The sequence below is a fragment of the Sciurus vulgaris genome, assembly GCF_902686455.1.
Source record: "Sciurus vulgaris genome assembly, chromosome: 2".
NCBI classification, from domain to species: Eukaryota; Metazoa; Chordata; class Mammalia; order Rodentia; family Sciuridae; genus Sciurus; species Sciurus vulgaris.
Window position 1 is genome coordinate 181,215,296 of NC_136462.1, and position 25,306 is coordinate 181,240,601.

Sequence of the window (25,306 nt, forward strand, 5' to 3'; positions counted from 1 at the left end):
GTGAGGTGACCTCTTGAGGGGAGAAGGGCCACCAAAAGAGTTTTTTGCCTCCCTTTCACACCAACTCGGCCAGTGACTCCTGAGACCTTTAACTTGTGAATTAGTCTCAATTGTTCAGGCGCAGTAACGGGTCTGGTCCCCATCTTGAGAGTTACAGATTTTTTTTTTAAATCAGCAATTCCCATAAATTAGCCAATATAAGACTGAATAAGTCACTACAATGTCATTTTTCTTTTAAAATTTGGGCCGAGATTGTACTAACTCAGATTCCGACAGTTGGTTCCATGTCTTTAAAAATGTACCAGGAAAATTCCCTGACTTTGCCTTTAGACTGGGTAGGGAGCAAAACTGCACCTCAGTTGGGAGGCAACATGCTGTTTGGTAGTGAGACAAATCACACCCAGGAGAATCAGACTTAGACGCTGACTCTGCCACTCATTTACTGTGGGGTCTTAGGCAGATTTTTAAGCCCTCTAAAATTCCTTTCCTTCACCTATAAGATAGGAATAATAATATTTACCTCATCAGTTTGTATGAAGACTAAAGTGGGGAATAAGTGTGCCTTATAGAATGCCTGGTGGACTGTAAACATTCAATAAATTGTGATTAGTTTGATAAAAATAACGACATGGATGAAGTAGTTACTGAGTAATGCAAGATAAGATTGAATCAAGTGTGAAGTGGCTGATTACTGCAGGATGTCCAAGTTTGAGTTGTCAGACCTCTTTTCACTTCTCTCTCCTCTTTATATTTTCTCCCATCGTAAGTTCATCTGTTTCCCAGGGGTGAGCTATTACTACCACAATAATTCCTATTCTGTATATCTAGCCCTATACCCACTTATGTTTTGGTCCCAAATTTCATAGGATTATAAACTATTTGTATTTGCACACCATGATGCTATACCATGTTCAACATGACTATGAATAAGATTTAGCAATTTTCCCTCCCAAACCTGTTCTCCTCCCTAATTTTCTTATACTTGTCAGTGTCAAATGGCACTTTCCCAAACTGTAAATCTCTTCCATCAGCCTTTTCTCTAATAAGATCTATCTATATATCTTACCTATTTATAGATTGCTTACTGCTTACTAAGTACAATTCCAGTTTGATTTGATGTGGGGACTCTAATGTTCCACATTTTACAGACAAGGAAACTGAATCTTAGGTTAACTGACTTGCTCAAGGTCATAAAGCTAGTTAGTGGTGGAGTTGGGATTTGAGCCAACAGTCTAAACTGCTGCACTTATCCTCCTAACAATGATTCTGTTCCTCTTTCTTTATCCCACAGTAGGCTTTTCACCAAATTCTGTCAAATAATTCTTCAAAATACCTCTTGGATTTACCTTTTCTTGCATTCCCACAGACATTTTGTTGTTGTTTTGTGGTGCCGGGGATGAAAGCCAGAGCCTTGCTCATTCTAGGCAGGTGCTCTACCACTGAGCTACATCACGACTACCCCCACGGGCATTTTAAATCAAGAAGCAGCCTCCTAATTTGTCCTTTCTTTCTGAGTCTTACCACCTTCCCTTCCATCTCTCCAGTAGATTTATCTAAACACCATTAGGTTGATATTTTGGAAACACTGCTTTCAAATGTTATTGCCAGGCGGGGCATGGTGGTGCATGTCTATAATCTCAGTGGCTCCAGAGGCTGAGGCAGGAGAATCACAAATTCAAAGCCAGACTCAGCAAAAAGTGAGGTCTAAACAACTCAGTGAGACCCTGTCTCTAAATAAAATACAAAATAGGGCTGGGGATGTGGCTCAGTGGTCAAGTGCCCCGAGTTCAATCCCTGGTGCCTCCCCCACAAAAAAATGTTTTTGCCAAATCGTTTCCTATTTCCTTCAATTTCAAATCCTGCTTTCCTTTCAAGTCCTCTGAATAATCTAGCCCCATTCTTATCTCTTCATTCTTATCTCCTGCTACTCCCTACCCCACCCCTCATTCACAGGTCCTTTTCTCCTTTACATCCTGGATACACAAAGGTCCCTTCCAACGTCCTTGCAACTTAACCTATTTCCTTCTGTTCCTTTTTACTTAATCAAACCCTGCCAATTCCACAGAGCTTTTCCTAATCATCCCAGGCCATCTTTTTCTTCTTCTGAACATGCCAAGGGAACATTCAGATTGATACACACACACACACATGCACACACACAGACACCTGAGGTGGGAGGGACCCTAAGTGAACATAAAACTCAGTTTTCTTCATTCCTTGTTGATGGACATAAGAGTGATTCATAAATAGTTTTATATAACGTGTCTACTATTAACGCTTAATTTTTTTGAATATGTATACTCTTACGATTAGCTATGTTGTCTTTGGAGTTTCTTATGCTTCCTGAACTTCAGTTTTCTCATCAATAAAATTAGGATAATACATACTTTGTCAGACTATAATATAAACTCACTAAATGCTGGTTCTCATTTGCTCTCTCTTGAATTGCCATTCAGAGTTCTAGTATATTCCTACTTGTTTTACTTGTGTTCATTAGTTAGTAGTTGTTGGACTTGAGTTCTTTCCAGTTTCACTATTATAAATAGTGTTGCTATAAACATCTCTTAATAATTTTTCCCCTTTAGGAATATTTTCTTGGAGTATATTCCCCAAAGTTGAGTTAACAGATAAAAGGGTCAGAAAAAGGTTGATGGCTCTTATCAGTCATTACCCTGTTATCTAATAAGATTGTATTGATACCTTATAAATGCTATTATTGTATAAGAGTATCTTTTTTCCTAGGGCCACCCAAGCATTGAGTTTAATTTTTTTAAAAAAATTTTTGCTAGTTTGATAAGTATACAATGATGTCATGTATACTTATTATTTGATAGATTGAAAGGCTATGTATCATGTGATTTAGATTTCAATTATATTATCTTCTATATTCAAAACTATTTCATTTGCTAATCTTATCTCTCCAAATAGTATACATTCTTAGATTGTTCTCAAGATGGGGTCTTGTTATGTTACCTAGATTGATCTTGAACTTGTAGACTAAAGAAATACTATGGTTTCAGCCTCCCAAATAACTGGGACTATAGTCATGCACCATCATGCCTCACCTAGACTATATAAATTCTAAATCATATAAACCTGAACAAATTACTTAGCTTTTATAATTTTGTTCCTTATGAAATGAAATGAGGGCACCAATAAAAAATATGGAAAAAAGAAATTAAAAGAAAATTTAAAAAGTAAATGAAATGAGGGGGTGATAAATGCTAAGACTCCTTCCATTATTATGTTCTAAGTGTGTCTTTCCCCTCTAACTCCTGATCCAATTCTCATAATATCCTAAATTCTCTGCATTTGTTCGTTTTACCTGTTGAGTATATTTTCTTCGTAAGGCAAATATTTTAAGAATATAAATCTGATCATGTCACTCTTTTGCTTAAAACCATTCAGTGTTTTCCCATTGTTTTTGGGATCAATTTCAGTTTTCTTATCATTCACAGAAGAATTGCATAATCTGCCCAGTTATACATCAGCTTCAGCAAAAATTCTTGCTATTTTTTCCTTCATTCTCTGTGTTTCAACCTCAAGGAATTTCTCTTAACATAAACCCTTAATTTCCTCCCATCCCTTAGTAGTACTCTTATTTGGTGAGGGAGTAGAGAAAAATTATTCATCTTTTAGACTTTAGCAAAAATCTTCCTCAGGTAGTTTCAAATGTTGACTTAGTAAATTTTGTAACCTTGGAGAAGTTATATAACCTGATCTTGATTTTCAAATTTATAAAATGAGAATGAAAATAATGCATACCTCTTAGAGTTGTGGTAAGAACTATATGAGATAATACGTATAAGGATCTTAAGGTAACTTCTGGCACATAGTAATACTTGTGCAAGTAGTAGTAGAAAGAGATGCTCAATGAATAATTATTGCTAAGAGTAAATGAACAAATTAAAAGAAGAGCCAGGCATGGTGGTGCATGCCTATAATTCCAGTGGCTTGAGAGGCTGAGATAGAAGGATCAAGAGTTCAAAGTCAGCCTCAGCAATTTAGTGAGCCCCTAAGCAACTCAGCAAGACCCTATCTCTAAATAAAATATTTAAAAGGGCTGGGGATGTGGTATCAGTTCAATCCCTGGTACAAAAAAAAAAAAAAAAAAAAAAAAAAAAAGATGGTCATGGAGGGTCTGTGGGTAAAGAATTTCTTCCTTTCATAATTATGTTATTGAAACATTAACTGCCTGCTATGTACTAGACATTGTTTTAGGTAATGCTTGGTTATGACTTGAATAGATGGTAAAAAATGGATAAACAGTTTAGAGGAGAGGAATAATTTTTAATCAGGATTCAACCATGGGAATAGAAGGTAGGTTCTAAGACTGGTAGATGATACCAAATTCAGTAAAGGAGGGATCCAGGTGGTAGGGCCTAAGGCAGGGAAATTGTAACTTGGTCCTATGCAGAGCCTGATAAGCCATCTGAGGATAAATATGTCTGAAAAGCTTAGTAATGTCTGGGCTTCTCTTTTTGTTGCAGAGTTTTGGGGGGAGATTGCCAAGGAATTTTACTGGAAGATTCCATGTTCTGGCCCATTTCTCCAGTACAACTTTGATGTGACTAAAGGGAAAATCTTCATTGAGTGGATGAAAGGAGCAACTACCAACATCTGCTACAATGTGCTGGATCGAAATGTTCATGAGAAGAAACTTGGAGATAAAGTTGCTTTTTACTGGTAAAAATATTTATTTTATAGTCTGTGACAGATAAAAAGAGTTAGCCCTTGCTGGGCGTGGTGGTACATACACACCTGTAATCCCAGTGGCTCTAGAGGCTGAGGCGGAGGATTACAAATTCAAAGCCAGCCTCAGCAATTTATCAAGGTCCTAAGCAATTAAGTTGGACCCTGTCTCAAACGAAACAAAACAAAACAAAAAAGGGGTACTGGGGATATAGTTCAGTGGTTAAGTGCCCCTGCATTAAAGCCCCAGTGCCAAACCAGTACAAAAAAAAAAAAAAAAATCACCCCCTTATGTTCATGTTTATATAGTTTTTCATAGTTCAAAGTTCTTTATAATCCATGAACTCATTTGATGCTTACAGTAATCCAGTAGAGTAAATAAAGTATCAATGCATGAAAAATACTTCAAGGAAATTGAATTACTTCCCTCAAATTATATAACTAGTATGTGACAGAGTTGACATTCAGAGCCAAGTGTCGTGACTTCTAGTGTAGTGTTCTTGGCTTGTGGTTGGAGAAGGAAGACAATAGGTAAATGGAAGAGAACAGGCCTAAGTGATCTTTTTCTTTTTTTGGTTTGGGAGAAAAGTGGGGATACTGGGGTTTTCATCACCACCATCACTGTTAAAATTACCTTTTACTGAGTTATGTGCCAGACACTATGCGTAAGTGCTTAACAAATATTATCTCATTTGATGCTCACAACAATTACAAAAACAGTTTGTTTTTGTCACTTTACATATGGGAAAACAAATTGTGAAAAGCTCAGTGACTTATCTGAAGTCAAACACCTAGCAAGAAACAGAGCTATGATTCAAACCCAGGCAGTATAATTACAGAGCTTACATTTTTTTTCAGTTATTTTACTCTTTTACTTTTATGAGGTGGTAAGGATCGAACCCAGTGCCTCACATGTGCTAGGCAAGTGCTCTGCCACTGAGCTACAGTCCCAACCTGCCTGAGACTTAAGTTCTTAACCATGACACTATACTATTCCTCTGACTCCTATCAGCTTTGCAAACTGGGATTCTTAGATCCATTTTACAAGTGTAGAAATGAAGCATAGAGGAGTTACATAGTGAGTAAGGTCATAGAGTAAGTGATACAGCCAAGATTCAAATCCAAATCTGTCTGACTCCTTGTTTATACCACTAGGCCTGCAGCCTCCCCAGTAGGAACTTCCTAAGACATTCTCCCCCTAGCAACTTAGCTCTCTAAGAAGTATTACTGTACTGAACCCAAATAGGTAGGGCATTACATTTCTAGTAATTGAGATATTGCTTCTGCCAACACCCATGAACATTCTGAAAACTGATCAATTTTTTTTATAGGAAAAAGTTGGATGCTTCATGGCAAAGAACTAAATTGGCCCTCACTCAAAATTTGCCCAGTTAGTGTGATACATTGAGAAGTACCCTAACCTGAGAGAGAGGAAATTTAGGTTCTTATCCCATCTCTGCCACTAACTTGCTATGTAACCACAGGCAAGGCATTTATATAATTCAGACTCAGTTTCCTTTTCCATAAAATGGAAATTATAATTCCAATCTTGTCTTCCAATTTTCTATTTTATAACAATAGATTGTTATAAAAGTCAAAAGAGATGATATTGGAAAGCATTTATTTATTCATTGAGTGGTTGATTGTCATATTACTATTGTTTGATTGGGGGTCATTTTGCCACCAAAGCTCACTATCTATTAATGTTTGTTGAGATTCACTTTAGCTCCTGCTCTAGGACTTATGATTGAGCTCCAGCTGACACCTGGGCCCACCTCTTAGGCACCTTAAGGACCAGAAAACATTCAAAAATCTACAAATGAGATGGTTGTGTCTGAATTTGTTTCCTGGTTTGAAAGAACTGATGCAGGTTTGAAAGCACTGAAAACCAGAAAACACAGGCCAGATTTGTTCAATCACTAGAGATTGCGCCCAAAATTCTGAGACACTGGTATTTCAGTGGTTTCCCTACCATCCTTACCTGAACAGATTTTAAGGAGCCTGTCTTTTCCCATCTGTAAGATGAAGGGAGTAGATCAGATCAGTGTTTTCAAAGAATGCTCCAGGAATCACTAATTACTTGCGATATTAGCAGGGACTTTTTTTTCTTCTATTTTGTGGTGCTGGGGATTGAATCCAGGGCCTCAGTGCATGCTAGGCAAGTACTCTACCACTAAGACATACCCACAGACCTAAGTGTTATTGGTGCACATTTTGTTTGTTTGTGTAGCAGGGGTTTCTAAAATCATGAGACAAATGGGTTGGGGAAATACTACATAATAAATTGCATTTGTGTGGGATCCTTAATGTATGTTAACATAGTGAAGTCTCCAAGAAGTACCACGAGAGATACCTGATTAATTTGCTTAACATGGGACCTCCCAAATTTATTTGAGCCCAAAATATTTTTTTGTAGTATATTGTTAATATCACACGAAGCAGTATTCTTGTGGGAGCACTGGATTAAATAATCTCTAAATTTATAGTGCAGAATTCTTTAACTTCATAACAAGACATCTCACCCCATTTTTACATTGATCATTCCTTCAGCTGGAATTGTTAAAGATATTAGGTGCTCAGCCCTGTGATAGGTGTTATGGATACAGGGATAGAGGACTGGGCTGTAAGTATCATAATGTTAATTACTACTTCCTTTTTATTGTTATTATTTTCATGGATTAAATTCAGGGGTGTGCTACCACTGAGCTACATCCCCAACCTTTTTATTATTGTTTTATTTTTTTAAATGATTTATTATTTCAATAATAAATTTTAATGAATTATTTCATTATTTTAAAAAATAAAAGAAAAAATAATGAGAAAAAATGGGATGGAGTCTCACTAAATTGCTAAGGCTAGCTTCAAACCTGTAATCCTCCTGCCTCAACCTCTTGAGTAGCTGGGATTATAGGTGTACGCCATCCTGTCCATACATGTGGCAATTATTATTTAATTCTTCCATGTTTATAATAAAGTAAGAGCAAACTACAAGTAAATCACTTTTGTTATAAGAAAGTAAAGTTCAAATATGGCAAATAGGTTGTTATTTACCTTTATTTTCTCTATTTTTAAACAATATACTATCGTTTCTTCATCTTTGTGTGTGTGGTGCTGGGGATTGAACGTAGGACCTTTGTGCAAGTTAGGAAAATGATCTACTTATGAGCTATACCCCTACCCCTTCTTGATCTTTCCTTTCTGTTCCGTTCCTTTCCTTTTCTCTTCTCTTCTTTCTTCTCCCTCCTTCCTTCCTTCCTTCCTTCCTTCCTTCCTTCCTTCCTTCCTTCCTTCCTTCCTTCCCTCTCTCTTTCTTTGTCTCTCTATTTATTTCTTTTGTACTGGGGCTTGAACCCAGGGGCACTTAACCACTAAGCCACATCCCCAGCACTTTTTATTTTTAATTTTGAGACGGAATCTCACCAAGTTGTTTAGGGCCTCATTGTTTAGGGCCTCATTAAGTTGCTGAGGTTGGCCTCAAACTTGTGATCCTGTCTCAAACTCTGAGTTGCAGAGATTACAGGCATGTGCCACCACACCTGGCTATCAATACTTTTTTTAAAAAAGATAAAGAAGGTGGGCATGATAGATGAGTTCTCATAAACCCCTCTAAATTCCTTCTCTCATCTTCCCAATATAATTATATTTTTAGTTAATTTAAAATTAGTTTATATAAGAGTAATATATTATGGTTGCATTTCCTTTTATGTAGATTTTTGTTTTCTTTGGAGTTAATCATTACCTGCCATTTTTTCTTCTACTATTTACCTTTATTATATACTCCATATTTCCCAAATTATCATACAATTTATTCTATTAAATTTTTCTTTCCCTTGAAAGTCCTTCCTCTTAGAGCCCACCTTCATTCTGTTCAAATTTTTTTATTGATTTTTTTTCCAGTACTGGATATTGAACCCAGGGGCACTATACCACTGAACCATAACCACAGTCCATTCTACTTTTTAATTTTGAGACAGGGTCTTGCTAAATTTCCCAGGTTGGCCTCAAACTTTTGATCTTCCTGGTTTAACCTTTAAAGTGGTTGGAATTACAGGCATGCACCATCATGCCCAACTTTTATTGATGCTTTAGAAAATGACATCTTAGGTATTTGTTCCAGTTGTACTTCTTATAGAGCTTTCTTTTCTTATGTCTTTCTTCTCAATTTTAACTGTGCCATTTAGATAACCGTAGTGACACTAGCAAACTACTTTTGTAGCTCATTCCTTGTTTTGGAACATATCTTATATATGCATTGAAATAGTCAACAAAAGAAATGGTGCTCTTAGGAAAATACTCCAATTAGCTAAGATAGAACCATAGCAAGTAAGAATTGACCTTTTACTTTTGGCTTGACACATTACAAATGTTCAGGGAATAATAGTATTTTTAGAATTTTAAAGCAACTGTTAGAATCCATCTAAGTCAATTCTCTTTATAGATTGGTAGATTAAGGGCCAGAGAGGCTAAGTGATTTGCCTAAGGGTCATATACGTGTTTGAAGACAGAACTGAGACTTATCTCCACATAGTCTCACTCCTAGTCAACTATTTCTCCATATGATACTACCTTTTTCTAGTAGTCTTACACTTGGCTGTGACAGATGGAAAGAGAAATTAACCAGATTAGCTAATTTAAACTAACTTTAACCTTGCAAATTTACTTTAAAAGTATCAGATAAAGTTTGTTATCAGGTTTAAATGTCACAGCCCATGGTCTCGTGGAGTTTACATTCTATTTGGGAATACTAAATAGGCCTCTATAAAATAGCCTGAAAGCAATTAAGGGCCAAAACTAAAAAGAGTCACTACACAGATTTTTTACACAAAAAAGAAAGCATTTTAGGGAGGGAATATGACAGAAAGCTTAAGAAAACAGGTTTTGGTGTCAACTAACATAGTTTGAGACCTAATTCTGACACTAACTGGCTATCTTAGAGAAATTAAACTCTGGAGCCTCAGTTTTCTCAACTGTAAAATGTGGCTAAAAATAGCTTTTATGTCGTGGAGTTGTCTATTGAGAAAGATTAAAAAGATGACAAACCCAAGTGTCCAGTTCCTGGCATACTGAAAGCACTTACCTATTAGATATTAGTCACCGGTATTATTATTTTTGAATAGTGAAAAGACTAAATCTTTTGGAGTAAAAGCTTTATGCAGGGAACAGTTTGTTCATTCAACAGATACTTATTGAGAACTTACTATGTGCCAGGCACTATTCTCAACCAAAGTTCCTGCCCTCGTGCAGGGTATAATACAGTATGAAGAGACAGTTGGTAAACAAGCACAAGTAGTGATAAGTTTTATAGAAAATATAAAACAGAGTAGAGGCAAGGGGAATGACAATGCAGAGTGGGGATTAATAAAGAAAGGATCCTCTGATAAGGTGACATTTGGACAGAGATGGTGTGGTGGGTTTTTTTTTTTTGGTTTTTTTTTTGGGGGGGGTTTGGTTCTGGGGATTAAACCCAGTGATGCTCTACCATTGAGCTACATCCCCAGTTCTTTTCAGTTTTTTGTTTTGAGACAAGGTCTTGCTAAATTTCTGAGGCTGGCCTCAAACTTGTAATCCTCCTACCTTAGGCTCTACAGTTGCTGAGATTACAGGCATGCACCAGCACACCGGACTTGGGCAGAGATTTGAAGGAAGTGGAAGAGTGTGCCATTTAGTTAGTTGGGGTAGAAAGGGTAAGTGTTCTAAATAGTTTGAAGAACAAATGTGTGCTGCTGCCTGGTGTGTTTGAAGACTAGCTAGGAAATTAGTGTAGCTCATGAAGTATAAGCTAGAGAAAGAGTAGTATTGAGTTTAGAGGATGGAACATCATGTAGAATTTTAAAAGTCAGTGAAGACTTTGCCTTTTGTTCAGGGTGTAATGGGAAACCATTATATAGTCTTGAGCAAACACAAGATAATGATTTGACATATATTAGAATTTATCTTTTTTATGAAGATTGGATTGTAGAAGGGTAAAAGTAGAAACACAGAGACCAACCTGAAGGCTATTTCAGAAATAGAGGTGAGGGATAATGATTTAGACCATAGGAGTAATTGTGAAGGTGGTTAGAAATGATTGAAATCTGAATCTATTGTGAATCAAAATCCCGTGGAATATGCTGGCTTGAATTGGGTGTAGAGAGAAAAAGAGAAGTCAAACTGGGTGCAGTAGGGCACACCTATTTTCCCAACAGCTCAGGAGGCTAAAACAGGAGGATTGAAAATTCAAAGCCAGCCTCAGCAACTCAGCGAGGCCCTAAGGACCCTGTATCAAAATAAAAATAATAAAAAGGGCTTGGGGTGGGGCTCAGTGGTTAAGTGCCCATGGGTTCAATCCCCAGCACCAGAAAAAATGAAACAAAACAAAACAGAAACCCCTGGAACTTTAATAAAGTAAGTGATTTTAGTAGTGACCTGAGGACTAAAATTCTGCTCTTAGGATCTTTGTATGTTCCTGAGTATGAATTCCAGGTTGGATATTGGGAACTCCCCTGATTCTTCATGAGAATTCCTGACTAACTATGTGTATGTGAGAGGGTAGGGATGGTTGAGAATGTGGGACAAACCCATATATATATATATTTTTTTTTTTTTTTTTTTTTTTTTTTGGTATCAGGGATTACTTCCAGGTGTGCTTAACCATTGCGCCATGTCCCTGGCCCTTTTATATTTTATTTAGAGATAGGATTTGCTAAGTTGCTTAGGGCCTAAGTCCTGCCCCAGCCTAGGATTATAGTTGTGGTCCACTGTGCCCAGTGATAAACCCATATCCTGACAGGGAGATTTGTTAGGAGGACATGAAATGCCAGAGCCCCAGAGTATATTGTCTTATCATTCAATAGCTCAGTTCATTATCTAGGTCCATATCTGGAGTTTACTTCAGTAATGTGAAGAGGAAGAGAGACTTTTTACCCTCAATCTATCTTTACTGGTTTCACAACAGTATATCTACTAATCAAAATATACTTGGTAAAGAACACTCATTTGAGGCAGAAGATGGCTTTAGATCATTTTCTTCCCCCTCTTTGAGCCTTCCTTTTGTGAGAATGATGGGAGATGAACTATAGCTAATCTGTAAGATTCCTTCTGGCTCTGATCTTTCAGAATCCTATGATTGTTTCTGAAGAGGATGTGGTTTTTAGAGGTTCTGTTGCAACCTATGGTGACTCTATGGTGATTCAGTAGACAGACTGGTTTTCTGTTGAGATAGTAAGAAAAAGGGAGGATTTTAGAAGGTTTGGGGTGAAGGAGCTGGAGGAGAAATCTGCTTCTTTTGCTTGGGGGTAGATTGTAGCTAGAAACTAAACATTTCAAACCTAATGGGAGATTGGTGGGAAATACCCTGTTGCTGGAAACAATCTTCCTCTACTTGAATGAGGTGGGCACATTGAGGAAGAGGGCTGGAGGATTTCATGTTTAACATAGATTTTTAATCTACTTCTTTTTCTTCTTCCTGAGTTTCATGACCCTTGATAGTCTAAAGAACCCTTCCCTAAAGTGGTGAAAATGAGGCAAGTAGGCTGTACTTTCTCACTTTTTTGGAAGTGGGTAGCAAGTGAATAATAAACGGATTGTTCTGAGAACTGTCTTGAGAACTGTTTTAGTGTTCTGAGCTCCATGTCAGCTACTTGAGTTTATTCCTGTATATTCAGTAAACATTTAATGAGGAGATTGGCTTTAGTTAATACCCTTTTCTGAGCCTGTTTTTCCCACCTGTCACAACTGTCAGGGCTAGGCAGGAGACTTGTTTAAGTTCTAGCGCTGACCTTCAGAATTACTGACACAAATGTACAGGACTGCTCTGACAAGGCAACTGGGATAGGTTGTGGTGGGGGAACCTGTGTTAGTAGGTAGTCAGTGGGATGAGGGTTCTTGATTTAGGGCAGACTAACATTTAAAGAATGTTATAGAAGGCCTGGAGCTGAGGATGGTCCTTACCTCTTTTCCTGGATTTGGTTGGGGACAGATTAGGTTCTGGTAATTATCATTAGTGTCTGACGCCTTAAACTTCTATCTAAGAATTTGAGGCTCTCAGTTCCAGTTCTGAGAGGTCCTTTGGATTTCCCATGCTATCAGGAATTGTGTACCAATATCCCTATCCCAAACAACCCCCCCAGTTATTATTCTGATTCTGGATCCTTCCGATCTGATCCCTACTCTAACATTCACTTTGTGGAAAATTACCAACCCTTTTTTTTTGGAGTGGGTACTTGGGATTGAAGTCAGAGGCACTCGACCACTGAGCCACACCCCAGTCCTATTTTGTGTTTTATTTAGAGACAGGGTCTCACTGAGTTGCTTAGTGCTTCACTTTTGCTGAGGCTGGCTTTGAACTTGAGATCCTCCTACCTCAGGCTCCTGAGGCACTGGAATTACAGGCATGCCCCACCATGCCCAGGTAATTACCCACCCTTTTAAATGCTGTTTTTCCTATTTGTAAAATGAGAATAATAAGCTACTGTGACACAGATTTTTAGAGGCATAATTGGAATAATCTTTATAAAGGCACAGATGGAAAGCCCAGAGCCACATTCTGTTGATTTCTCTATCTTGTCACTGTGGACTCTGTGAGGTGTGTGTATGGAAACTCTAGGGACTTGCAAAGCTCAGTTTGAAAACCCCTGACCTGGTCCAGTATTCTTGTTTTATTAAAGAGGTAATACTGAGTCCACATTCCTATGTTTCTCATATGATGTGTTTCCTAAACCCCTTCATTATTCATGACAGTCTCTTCTAGACATAGTTTAGTTGGCTAATATCTCTCATTAAGTATTCCAGCTATGGTCTGCCTTGCACAGATACTATTACCATGCTTTGACTTTACATATCTAAGATTACATTAGCCTCATTAGAAGCCACACTCTACCACTTAGTGTATAATCTCTCATAATACCTAAGATGTCTCTATGCATTTGTAATAGCAAACTATGTCTCCCCTGTAGTGTACTGATATATTTGTTCCCCATCCCCCACCTTTTAAAATTGGGTGTGGTTCACAACACATGACACATGAGGAACTTGAGGATCAGAGAGTAGAAGAGATTTGACCAGAGTCTCATAGCAGTTATAACTTGTTCTGGATTGGAGGTCACTTACATTCCTTGTTCGAGACACTGTGCATCTACTTACACAGCTTTAGCTTCTTTGACAGTTTGTCATCTGTTTAGCCTGTTTAGCTTACTTAGGAGGTTTGGGTCTGGTTTGGGGAATTCTGACTACAGTTTATAAGACAAAAAGATATTAAAGTGAAAACCTCAAGGAACTGACATCCTTCCTTAACTGAGATATGCTCGTTCATCCATTCATTAAACAGTTTTTTAAACAGCATCTATAGCCTATAGTCTGCATACTATCTTGAGAACAGGCTTCAGGGGACCAGTAAGGAGGCACTTATGGTAGTTAAGACAAGATTTGAAAATGTTATAGGTCATGAAAAGTGGTCAGATTTTGGATATTTTGGAGGAAGAATCAATAGGATTTATTGATGAACTTGATAAACAGTATAAGAGAATGCAGTCAGAAATATCTCCAAGGTGTGTGTGTATGTGTGTGTGTGCGTGTGTGTGTGTGTGTGTGTGTGTGTGTGTGTGTGTGAGCAACTGGAAAAATGGAATCTCCATTAGTTGAGTTGGAGAAGATATTGGGAGGAAGAGCTCTGGGGGAAGATATAGGAATTTATGTTTCGTACATAGAAAAGTAAAAATGCAATGTGACAAATGCTAGGGACTCATTGAAAAGTTTCAAGTAGGGGTATGACCTAACAGATTTTCATTTTGAAAACATCATTCTCTTGATCATGTATATATTAAAAGGAATAAGCATACTATCCAGCTGGGCATGGCAGTGTGTACCTGTAATCCCAGTGAATTGGAAGTCTGAGGCAGCCTCAGCAACTTAGTTGGATCCTGTCTCAAAATAAAAATAAAAAGACCTGGGATGTGGCTCAGTGGTTAAGCACTCCTGGTACCAAAAAAAAAAAAGCCTTTCGTGAGGATGTCTAGGCAGAGGCCCTAGTTGCTTTGTGATCTTTTGCAAGTTATGACATCCCTCTGAGCCTCAGTTTCTTGATCTTTCAAATCAGATAGCAAATCTTGTTCTTCAAATCTCCGAAGATTGCCACAAGGATTAGCTGAGATGGAAGATGAATAAACACTCTCAAAATACTACAATGAGAATTATAAAATTCTCAAATTTATAGAAAAGTTGCAAGTACAATACAAATAACTTTACTGATGCATTAAAGGGTAGATGTGATGTGGATCCCTGAACACTTTAGTGTGTATATAGTACTTTCTACTATATAACTATAATAAAACTATCAAAATAAGGAAATCAGTGCTAATATATCACAACCATATAATCCTCAGACTCTGTTGCAGTTTTTTAAAAAAATTAAGTTGTAGATGGACATAGTGTCTTTATTTTATTCATTTATTTTTTTATGTGGGGCTGAGGATGGAACTCAGTGTCTCACATGTGCTAGGTGAGCACACAACCTCTGGGTCATAAGCCCAGCCCCTCTGTTGCAGTTTTGCCAAGTTGTCCCAATGTCTTTTATAGTAGAAGGACCCTGCCAAAGAATAACATATAGTATACAGTTGTTATGTCTTTTTAGTCTCCTTTAATCTAGAATAGTCCTTCAGTCTTTACTTGAAGATAGATCATTGTCTTGATATTCTATCTTTTCAGTCTTATTTAGAATTAACTTTGGCCATTAGATTGGTCATGCTTCTCAGCTTCTGCACCTAAACTCTAAGACTGTTCCCTCTCCCTAAATAAAAACGAGGACTGTCCTTACCTGGGTCAGTCTAAGTCCTGCTTATTCCTTCAGAACCATGTGAAGTTTTTTCCAATTCTCACTTTCTAACTCTCTTTCTTGCCCTCAGAATCAACAATAAAATCTAGATTTAGAAAATGCATTTAACAAAACATTCCCTTTATTTACTGTTAAGGCAACTGAGGCCCAGAGAAGTGAATTAATTTGTATAAGATCTCATATTGTGACAAGTAGCAAAGTTTGGTCTAAAATTCTGTTTTCTTGACTTCTAATCCGGAGCTTTCCCCCTGACCATTCATTTCCCTATCATTATAGCATTCTTGGCCAGGGACTGCAGGAGCTTCAGCTAACACTAAAGGTAGGCCTAGAGGAACATCATAACTCAGATTGATCAGTTAAGGTAGTGCCAGACTCTGCAGAGTCCTAGGATACAGGGCTGAGCCAAAAATATATGGGAGCAGTATGAACTCCATGCACCAGGCATCAGGGAGCTTATAATTTTGAAGCAGAGGTGGGATAAGGAATATACAGGACCTCAGGTCTAGGAGGACCTTAGTCACTACCTGATATCTCTTTTGGGGATGGAAGCTTTGAGAATAGCCCTCATCTAAGGTCTGTTCTACTTATTTAAAGTTTTATGGTTTTATGTAAGACCCTGAAGTTATTTACCCTGGAATGTAGTACATATAGTTGCTCATGCAGGAAATATTTCTAACCATATCAACACCTGCAGTTCTCTCTCTCTCTCTCTCTCCATTTCTGTATTTATTTATTTATTTATTTAGGTTGGGGATTTGAACTCAGGGGTGCTTTACCACTGATCCACATCCCCAGCCTTTTAAAAAAATATTTTCTTTTGAGACAGGGTCTCACTAAGTGGTTGAGGCTGGCCTCCAACTTGCAATCCTCCTGCCAGCCTCCTGAGTTGTTGGGATTACAGGCATGTGCCACTGTGTCTAGCAAGACCTGCATTTTGGAGTGTGATTTTTAACTAGAAGTTCATTTTTGAAACCAGTGTTTGCTTCCTTTTGCCCCCACCCCTCAATATGTAGGCTCTTTTCATTTCTGTGTATTGTATGAAGCAGTTAAAGTGGTCCAAGTGAAAAAACATTATACAAGCTGTGAGGTTTTTAAACTTGTGACAAGGGACAGAAGGGAAATTCTACTCATTGCAAGGAAACCCTTACTTAAGCTCCTGAACCTTCAGTTGATTATCCTTATGCCATCCAGTCTCTATTAGGAACTGACTTATGTCCTTGTGCTGGTCACCCTGTAGCTGAATTATTTTTTCATTTTCTGGATGCTCAATTACAGTGTAATTGGAGGCAAATTTCTTCTTAAATGCCTTCACTAGTTTCTTTTCATCATACTTGTCAGCAATCCCTTGAACAGTAGAAGGGATCTTCCTGCCGCTTCTCTGTTGAATTTTTTTCCTGTCTGTTGAATTCTTACATGGATATAATCCTCAGTGCCAGCAGGAAGCAGGTTATCACCCTTACTTGCATTAGCAAGGGGTTGAAAGAGTGGAGTTTCTAGATTGCAAACATACAATATGATTCCTTTTCCTCAGTGGAAACAGCCTGTGGAACAGCTGGGCAGAAGGCAGGAGGTGGGGTTGGGAGTTGGGGAGGGAGCTCAAGGGGGAAGCTGTTGAGTCCAGGACAACAACAACTCAGTGACTAGGGTGGCCATGATATTTTAATACATGGAAATCTACCCAAACAAGCAGTCACAGCCGTCTCTTATTGAACTTTAGTATCAGCTGCTTTTGAGGATTATTGTACCTTTTGAAATGTTCTCCAAACTACCACAAATATTAAGTTAGAGAATCTTAAAAGTGACATCCAAATTTGGTGAAAATCCAGTTGTTTTCACATGATATGAAACATACTGTCAGAAATCTAATTTTATTTTTATAGATATATCAGGTACTCTAATAAGTGCTTAGAGTATAGCAAAATACAGGAGAAATCTATTTCTTGTCCTTGTGGATCTAACAATCTTATGGGGGCAAGATTTTTGCCTGTGAGGTACAATTTTATTTAGGAAATGTTGGGAACAATGTTCTTTCTCTTATTTCAAGGAAGAGGATGGGGAGGTGGGAGAAATGTCTCCAGGAGCAAATTGGTATAAACCTGCTTCTGTGACACTTGACAAGTCAAGAACTATGAAGGTTCAAGAACATGAGAGCTTCCTGTCTTGAGTTTTGGGTCTTTCAGGAAGTTATCAGGAGGTTGAAGAGATCATAGTAAATGTGGTCTTGACCCTAGTCTAGAATTCAAAGTGGCTGGGAGTCTCCTCCTCAACTTATGACAGTGTTCCTGGAGATTTTTAGGAGAGAGACTTCTCCAAGTTCATTTGGGTGAGCTTCACATTGGTGCAGTGGAACATACACTAGTCTGGAAGTCAGAAACCTTGAACCTTGTCAGATTTACCTTTAACCCTCTGTGGCATTGGCAAGTCTCTTCTTTTGGATTTCTTGTATCTTTAAAATTGGGATAATAATAGGTATTCCTCCTGCTACTAAGGTAGTTGTGAGGATCAGGTGAGGCAATGTATTTTTAAGCATTCATTTGAGGAATTAACTGAATTTGTATTGATTTATATAACCATGTGAGGCAGGCATGGTAGGTTTCATTAGTTTTCTTTGGTCTCTACCTTAGCTAAGTTTGTTCTTTTCTTCCCCCTCTTTCCCATATAAGTATCGGGTTCCCATATGAGACCCATATCCTGAATCTCACCCAGATCCACAGGCTTCTTTCATTCTCTCCCATGGCACAGAGGTCTAGGAATGAGCCTACTGTGGGGACTCAAGAAACAGTTCTTGACATGACTCCCAATTCCATTCCACAAGTTCCACACTCTTCCTCTCTGTGTCTGCCTCTTTTTTTTTTTGAAACTGATTTTGAGGACCCATTCCCTGCTGCTGGAAGGGTGAAATGGAATCAGAATTCAAGACATGTTAGAGATTATCCATCTAACCTTCCCCCTCCTTCCATTTGTCTTCTCCCATCTTATATTTTATCAAGAAGGAAACTGAGGCTCATTATGTGCCATTCATACACTGAATAAGAAGTAAACAATAAATCTGGTGACTCCTATTCAGAGCCAGGACTTCCCAAATTTTAATGTGTTTAAATAAGTGCCCGAGGATCTTATTAGGAATCTATGACCCCACCCAAACCTAATGAATCAATGAATCAGAATCTCCAGAAGATAAAACATCTGCCTTTTTTTTTTTTTTGGTGATACTGGGGATTGAACTCAGGGCTTTGCACTTGCTATCAAGTACTTTACCACTGAGTTACACTCCCATTCCTGACTTGTATTTTTACAACCTCCTCAGACAATTCTGATGTCAGGGTTGGTCATTGAAAAATAATTATTTAGGGGCTAGGAATGTATGTTAGTGGTGGAGTGCGTATTTTAGCATATGTGAGGCCTTGGGTTTTATTCTCCCCATAATTAAGTTTGTGATAAAAGAGAGAATATGACATTTTTTATAACATGGGAGAAGGGAATTTGTGAAGGAGAGAGTAGGCAAGGGGAACCAACTCCAGATTTCTTAACAGATCAGTGTTAGGAAATATTACACATGAAATTTGAGACCTAGATATTTAATCTCCTAATACTTTTATAGGTGCCCACAGAAATAGAGTAGACTAGATTGAAGACTAACCATTTAAACAATGCTATTTGCCTAGATAACAGAACCATTAAAGTGAAATCTCAATCTCTCTCTCTCTCTCTCTCTCTCTCTCTCTCTCTCTCTCTCTCCTCTCTCCTCTCTCCTCTCTCTCTCTGTCTCTGTCTCCCTCCCTCCCTCCCTCTGTCTCTCTTTCCCTGCTAGGCAAGCACTCCACCACCCCTGGCCCCTAGTTACATTTCTCTTTTAGGCAGCATTCCAGATACCATGATAATAAAAGATTTGAGAGCTGCCCTCATTTACTTATTATGGGTAAGGCCAGCTGTGTTACAGAATGGTAGGAACAATTGTGTATGATTTCCCTCCTATAAGTAGGCATGTAGGCAGTGAGAAAAGGGTTACCTTCTGTACTGGCGCATGTTAGGTCTTCTCAACAGAGAAGAGGTACAGAGTCCAACTGGCACCAAAACTACCTTCCAAGGGGAACAGGCACAAGGTCTTTGGATTAAGTCCTGAAAATAGCTGGCCAGAGGACAGGGTACAATAATAGCACAGATTACAGAGCAAGAGTACTATACTTTGAACTTCAGCTCCAGGGCCTTCTTCCAGTCTCTCTCATGGCATGGAGTCCAGGACTGAGTCCACTTTAGGGGTTCAAGAAACTCTTCTCTATTCCATTCCAAAAGTTCCACACACTCTTTTCTTCTCTGTGTCTACCATTTCCCCTGCCTGTCCAGGGTCTATCTTCTTTGTCTATATCTTCTCTTACCCCCTCCTCCTTCCTCCTGCATTTCCTCTCTCTGATTAGCCTGGATCCATCTGGTCATAAGAGCAGTCATAAGTTTATTTATTCATTTATTATTTTATTCATTCATTTCACAATTATAAATAAAATGCCCACCATATATAAACTTGGTGCTAGGCACTGAGAAGGAAACAGATGTCTACATGACTGTAATATTACTAAAAAAGTGTCAACATGCCAAGAAGAAATGAATGAATGAACGGATGAATAATATTAATTTTTTCTGATGAAATAATAGTTATAATCTTCCTGGAAAGGAAGACTTATAAAGATGTCTGGTTTTTTTTTCTAATCTATATGTTTATTACAATTCTAATCAAAGTCAGTGAGATTTTTTATTGAGATGTAATTTATACCAAACAATTCATCCATTTAAAGTGTACAAATGATTTAAAATGTATATTTCAATGATATTCACAGAGGTGTATAGCCATTACCCAATCAATTTTAGAACATTTCATCACCCCAAAAGAAAATCCTTTCTCAATAAAAGTCATTCCTTATTTCCCCTCAACTTTCCCCACTCCAGTTTTAGACAATCACTAATCTATTTTCTGACTCTATGACTCTGACTATTCTGGACATTTCATATGAATGGAATCACACAATATGTTGCCTTTTGTTTCTGACTCTTAGCATAATTTTGGTTGTTGATACTGGGGATTGAACCCAAGTGTGCTTAATCACTGAGCCACATCCTCAGCCTTTTTTTTTTTTTTTTTTAATCTTTTTAAGACATGGTCTCATTAAGTTGCTTAGGACCTCACTGAATTGCTGAGGCTGGTCTCGAACTTGTGATCCTCTGGCCTTAGCCTCCTGAGCCACTGATATAGGCTTTGTGTCAATATGCCCAATAGCATGTTTTCAGTGTTTATCCATGTTTTAGCATGTGTCAGTATTTCATCCTTTTTATGGATGAGTAATGTTCCTTTGTATGGATATACCATATTTTTACTTATACATTCCTCAATTGAAAGGGATGTGTGTGTGTGTGTGTGTGTGTGTGTGTGTGTGTGTGTGTGTATTACTGGGGATTGAACCCAGGGCCCTGGGCATGCTAGGCAAGCATTCCGTCACTGCCGTACATCCCCATCCCTTTTAAAAATTTTATTTTGAGACAGCGTCTTGCTGAGTTGCCTGGGCTGACCTTGAACTTATAGTTCTCCTGCTTCAACCTCTCAAGTAGCTGGGATGATCTTTCCGTTTTTTGATATCTGAATAATGTTACTATGGGCATTTGTATACAAATTTTTGTGTTTATGTGTGTGTGTGTGTGTGTGTGTGTGCATACATATATATGTGTGTATACATATATATATATGCTTTCAAGTCTAGTGGGCATATATTTCAGAGTATAATTGCTGGGTCATATGGTAACTCTGTACTTAGCCTCTTGAGGAATTGCTAGTCTCTTTTCCAAAGTGACTGAATCACTTTACATTCCCACCAGCAGTACATGAGGTTTCCAATTCTCCACATGCTTGCCAACACATTATTATCTGTCTGTTTTATTATGGCTGTCTTAGTGGGTGTGAAGTGGGATATCATTGTGGTTTTTATTTGTATTTCCTTCATCATTCCTGCTTTTTGAAGATCACTTGGTACAGGACTGGCTTTCTGAATCAGGGAGGAACAAAAGGTAAACTATCTAAGTTTAGGCAGGTATTTCTCATCTTATTGAAACTTTCTACTCTAGTTTCATCAGTTTTATAGTTAATGGGAAGTACTTCCAGGTTCAAGTGAGAGGTTGACAGTTGATTCCAGTTTTTAAATCAGGAGCTGGATGAGGCTGCATTAGTATCTGAAAACTAGCTATCACTTGAAACCAGAGATCTATGGAAGTTTTGAAAAGAACAGAAGTGAGGGAGAAGCCAAAGATAATGATAAATTTCTGATAGCCTACTAAAAGTCCATCCTTAGCAGTCTTCAACCACACTTTGACTTTGATTTCTTCCTTATCCTTATCCTTATACTTTCAGTTTGTTTGTTTTTTTGCTTTGGAAACATCTGTCTCTTTTGGATACCATGTCATTTGGGAAAACAGTGTCCTGAACTAGAGACATTTAGTTACAGAACCACTCTATCCAATATGGTAACCACTAGCTACATGTGATTATTCATATTTAAACTTATTGAAATTAAATAACTTTATTGAAAATAAAAATTCATTTTCAAGCGTTCAATAGCTCTGTATGGATAGTGACTACCACTTATTGAACAGCACTACTTTAGAATAATGTTGTCAGTAATGTGCTGAGTAACCTTGAAGTCATCATTTCCCATTTCTGTGCCTTAGGTTTGTCGTCTGCAAGTAAAACTGGTATATCTCAAAAACTTCATTTGCTTTTGGCATTCTGAGTGATTCATGATGAGTTTTGGGGTATATCTCCTTCCATTTCCTCTTTCAGCCTTTCTCCTTCCTCACTGCATTGAGGGCAGAAGTTCCCAGAGGAAACATTAGGCTGCTAATTTGTCAAGTTACATTGCTTCCACTTCTTTCTCCCTTGGTGAAAGGGAAAATAACTTGAGGGCATACTTACCTCAGAGTGCCTCATATTTGTGTATCCATATTTCTATGGATCATAGAACTCTTTCAAATTATTTCTTCATTTTATAAAATGAAAGAATCTTGAAGTTGGAAGGGCCTTACAGGTCATCTCAGTCTTTAGTGAACATGAATTATGTGGGAAGCTTGTAAGATGAAAATTCCAAGGTCCCCTCCCTGGAGAATGATCTTGTAGAAGTAGGTATTTCCCTGACCCAAACTATACATCTGTCCATCCTGCAGCTGTGTGAAGTGGGAATTGGAATGTGCAGTATAAACACTATCTGACCACATTTTGAGAAACACTGATTAGCTTGGTCCTCATGGAAGAATATACTCTTTAGTATTCTGCAAATCCCAAATTGTTCATGATATCTTCAGAGTTAGGAAGTTCCTAAAGGAGTACCTTCCATCTTTGGACAACTCTGACAGAATGCTTTCTTTATATTGAGCTCTCTCACTGACCTGACTGTTCCATTTATAGTTACACAATGCTGGTGTGTTTCTTTGTTACAGCAATCCTTCAGATTCATTCATTCATTCATTCATCCAGAAATATTATTGAATACCTACTATATACAAGGTTTTGTTTAAGGCCTTAGGAATTCAGCAGTGACAAAGACCAACCTGGTCTCTACCTTCAGAAGCTGCCTCTGCCTAGTATAGGGGATATAGGGGAGACAGACAATTAGAGGGGGTGGGGAAGAACTAAAGAAGCATACCTTAAGAAAACTGCCACACAAATGGATGAAATTAGAGAATATCATGCTAAGTGAGATAAGCCAATCTCAAAAATCCAAAGGGTGAATGATTTCACTGATAAGCGGATGATGACACATAATGGGGGGTGGGAGCGGGGGCAAGAATGGAGGAAGGAGGGACTGTATAGAGGGAAAAGAGGGATGGAAGGGGTCGGGGGGAAGGAAAAAATAACAGAATGAATCAAACATCATTACCCTATGTAAATGTATGATTATGCAAATGGTATGCTGTTACTCCATGTACAAACAGAAACAACATGTATCCCATTTGTTTACAATAAAAATAAATTTTAAAAAGAAAGAAAGAAAGAAAAGTGCCACAAAGAAAATAAAGAGAATGTTGTAATGAAGAATAACAAGAAGGACTGATGTTATTAAAGGTGATCAGAGAAAGCCTCACTAAGAAGGTGAAATTTAAGCTGAGACTGAAACATAAGAGCCATTCAAAGAGTTGGGAAAAGATAGTAAAAAAAAAAAAAAAAAAACATGGAATGTTCTGTCCTTCTAAAGACCGGTGTGTTTGGGGTCTAGTAAACAGAATAAGAGAATTGTATGAGATGAAGTTGGAGAGGATACAGGATTTGGAAATTTGGATATTTTTCTATATGCAATGGAATTCATTAAAGGGGTTTAGGTAGGAGAGACGATGTGGTATGATTTATGTTTTTAATAGATCATTCCAAATGATGTGTGGATTGGAAGGGAGAAAGAGTGAAGTGAGAGACCAGTTAAGGGGCCATTGTGGTCATACAGGCAACAGATGAGGGCAGCTTAAACTAAGGTGGAATGAATAGAGATAATAGATATTTAAGAATTGCTGTCATATCCTTCAATATCTTTTCCTTAAACATCTCAGTGGGGTGCTACTCTCATAGCAGGTTTGACTCCTTATCTGAGTGTTTCTTCTCTGGAAGACCCTACTTGCCAGCAGACCCTTCCCTTCAATGTATCTACAAAGAACTCAGTTTTCTCACCTATCTTTCTTTTTCTTTTTCTTTTCTTTTTCTTAGGGATTGAACCTAGGTCTCATGCATGCTAGATGAGTGCTCTACCACTGAACTATACTCCAAGCCCTCCCACCTACCTTTCTCTTAGTTCTTTATTCCTATTTTGTCCTTTGCTTGCAGTTTTGGGAATTAAAATCTTCAATTCAATGTCTCTCTTTCTCATATAAAGAGGGGAATACTAATCTTCCCTGTCACTAGTAAATTATCAGTCTTTCAATGATTTGACCATGACTCTTGAATATCTATTGTGCCAGCTATGCTTGGAGGAGATAGAGAAGAAAACATGATCTCTCTCTTCCAAGGTGTAATACAAGGTGAAAAAGCAAATCACAAGGAAAGTGACATAAAGGACCTTGGAAAAAAGGGGGAAATTTCAGCTTCTGGGTAAGTGGGGGTAAAGGAAAACTAAGGAAGACTTCATGGAAGATGTTAACTTGGAGCACCTGAGGTTAAAGGGGACAGGGTGTACTCTTATATGGGATAGTGAAAAATGACCTCACTGAGAAACCAACATTTGAACAATGACTCAAAGAGAATAAACTGTGTGGCTATCTAGGGGGAGGAATGCTCCAAGTGGAGGACAAAGCCTCTGAGTTTAAGTGTGTTTGATGTTTTTACCAAACACCTCCCTTTGGTATAGCAGAGGGAGGAGAGGAAGAGAGAACAATAATATATGAAAATAGAGAAGGACTGGATCACATAGGAACTAGTAGGTTGTTGTAAGGACTTTGACTTTTACTTAAGATTATATGGGGAGCAATCTGAGTATTTTGAGTGGAGTAATGACACAATCTGACTTGCCTAATGGTGATATTGGACTGGGACAGTAGCAATAAATGTGAAGAGAAGTTGTTTCTCTACTCTCACCTACTTCTAAATATATTTTGAGTCAATAATGTATTGAAGTAAATTTGGAGAATGTAAGGATGAGGTAGTTAGAGAGAGCTCCCTGGAGAAGATTCCTTGGAGGACATGAGAAAGACCTAGTGATCATGAACCCTGGGTTGTCTCATTAACCATATGGCCTCCAGAGGAAGGGTATATGACTTGGTTTGTAGCAAAGGTTCCCAATCAGTAGTCAT

At 38.0% G+C, this 25,306-nt stretch overlaps 1 protein-coding gene across 2 annotated transcripts in view; it reads left to right on the plus strand.

Annotated features, from left to right (window-relative positions):
- The window catches only part of ACSS2 (acyl-CoA synthetase short chain family member 2), a 45,219-nt gene that overhangs the window by 595 nt on the left and 19,318 nt on the right, over positions 1-25,306 (plus strand). For both annotated transcript variants that reach the window (XM_079128197.1, XM_079128198.1), the window contains exon 2: positions 4,491-4,686. In XM_079128197.1, the coding sequence (XP_078984323.1) occupies positions 4,491-4,686 (196 nt within the window). The remainder of the gene's footprint in view (positions 1-4,490; positions 4,687-25,306) is intronic.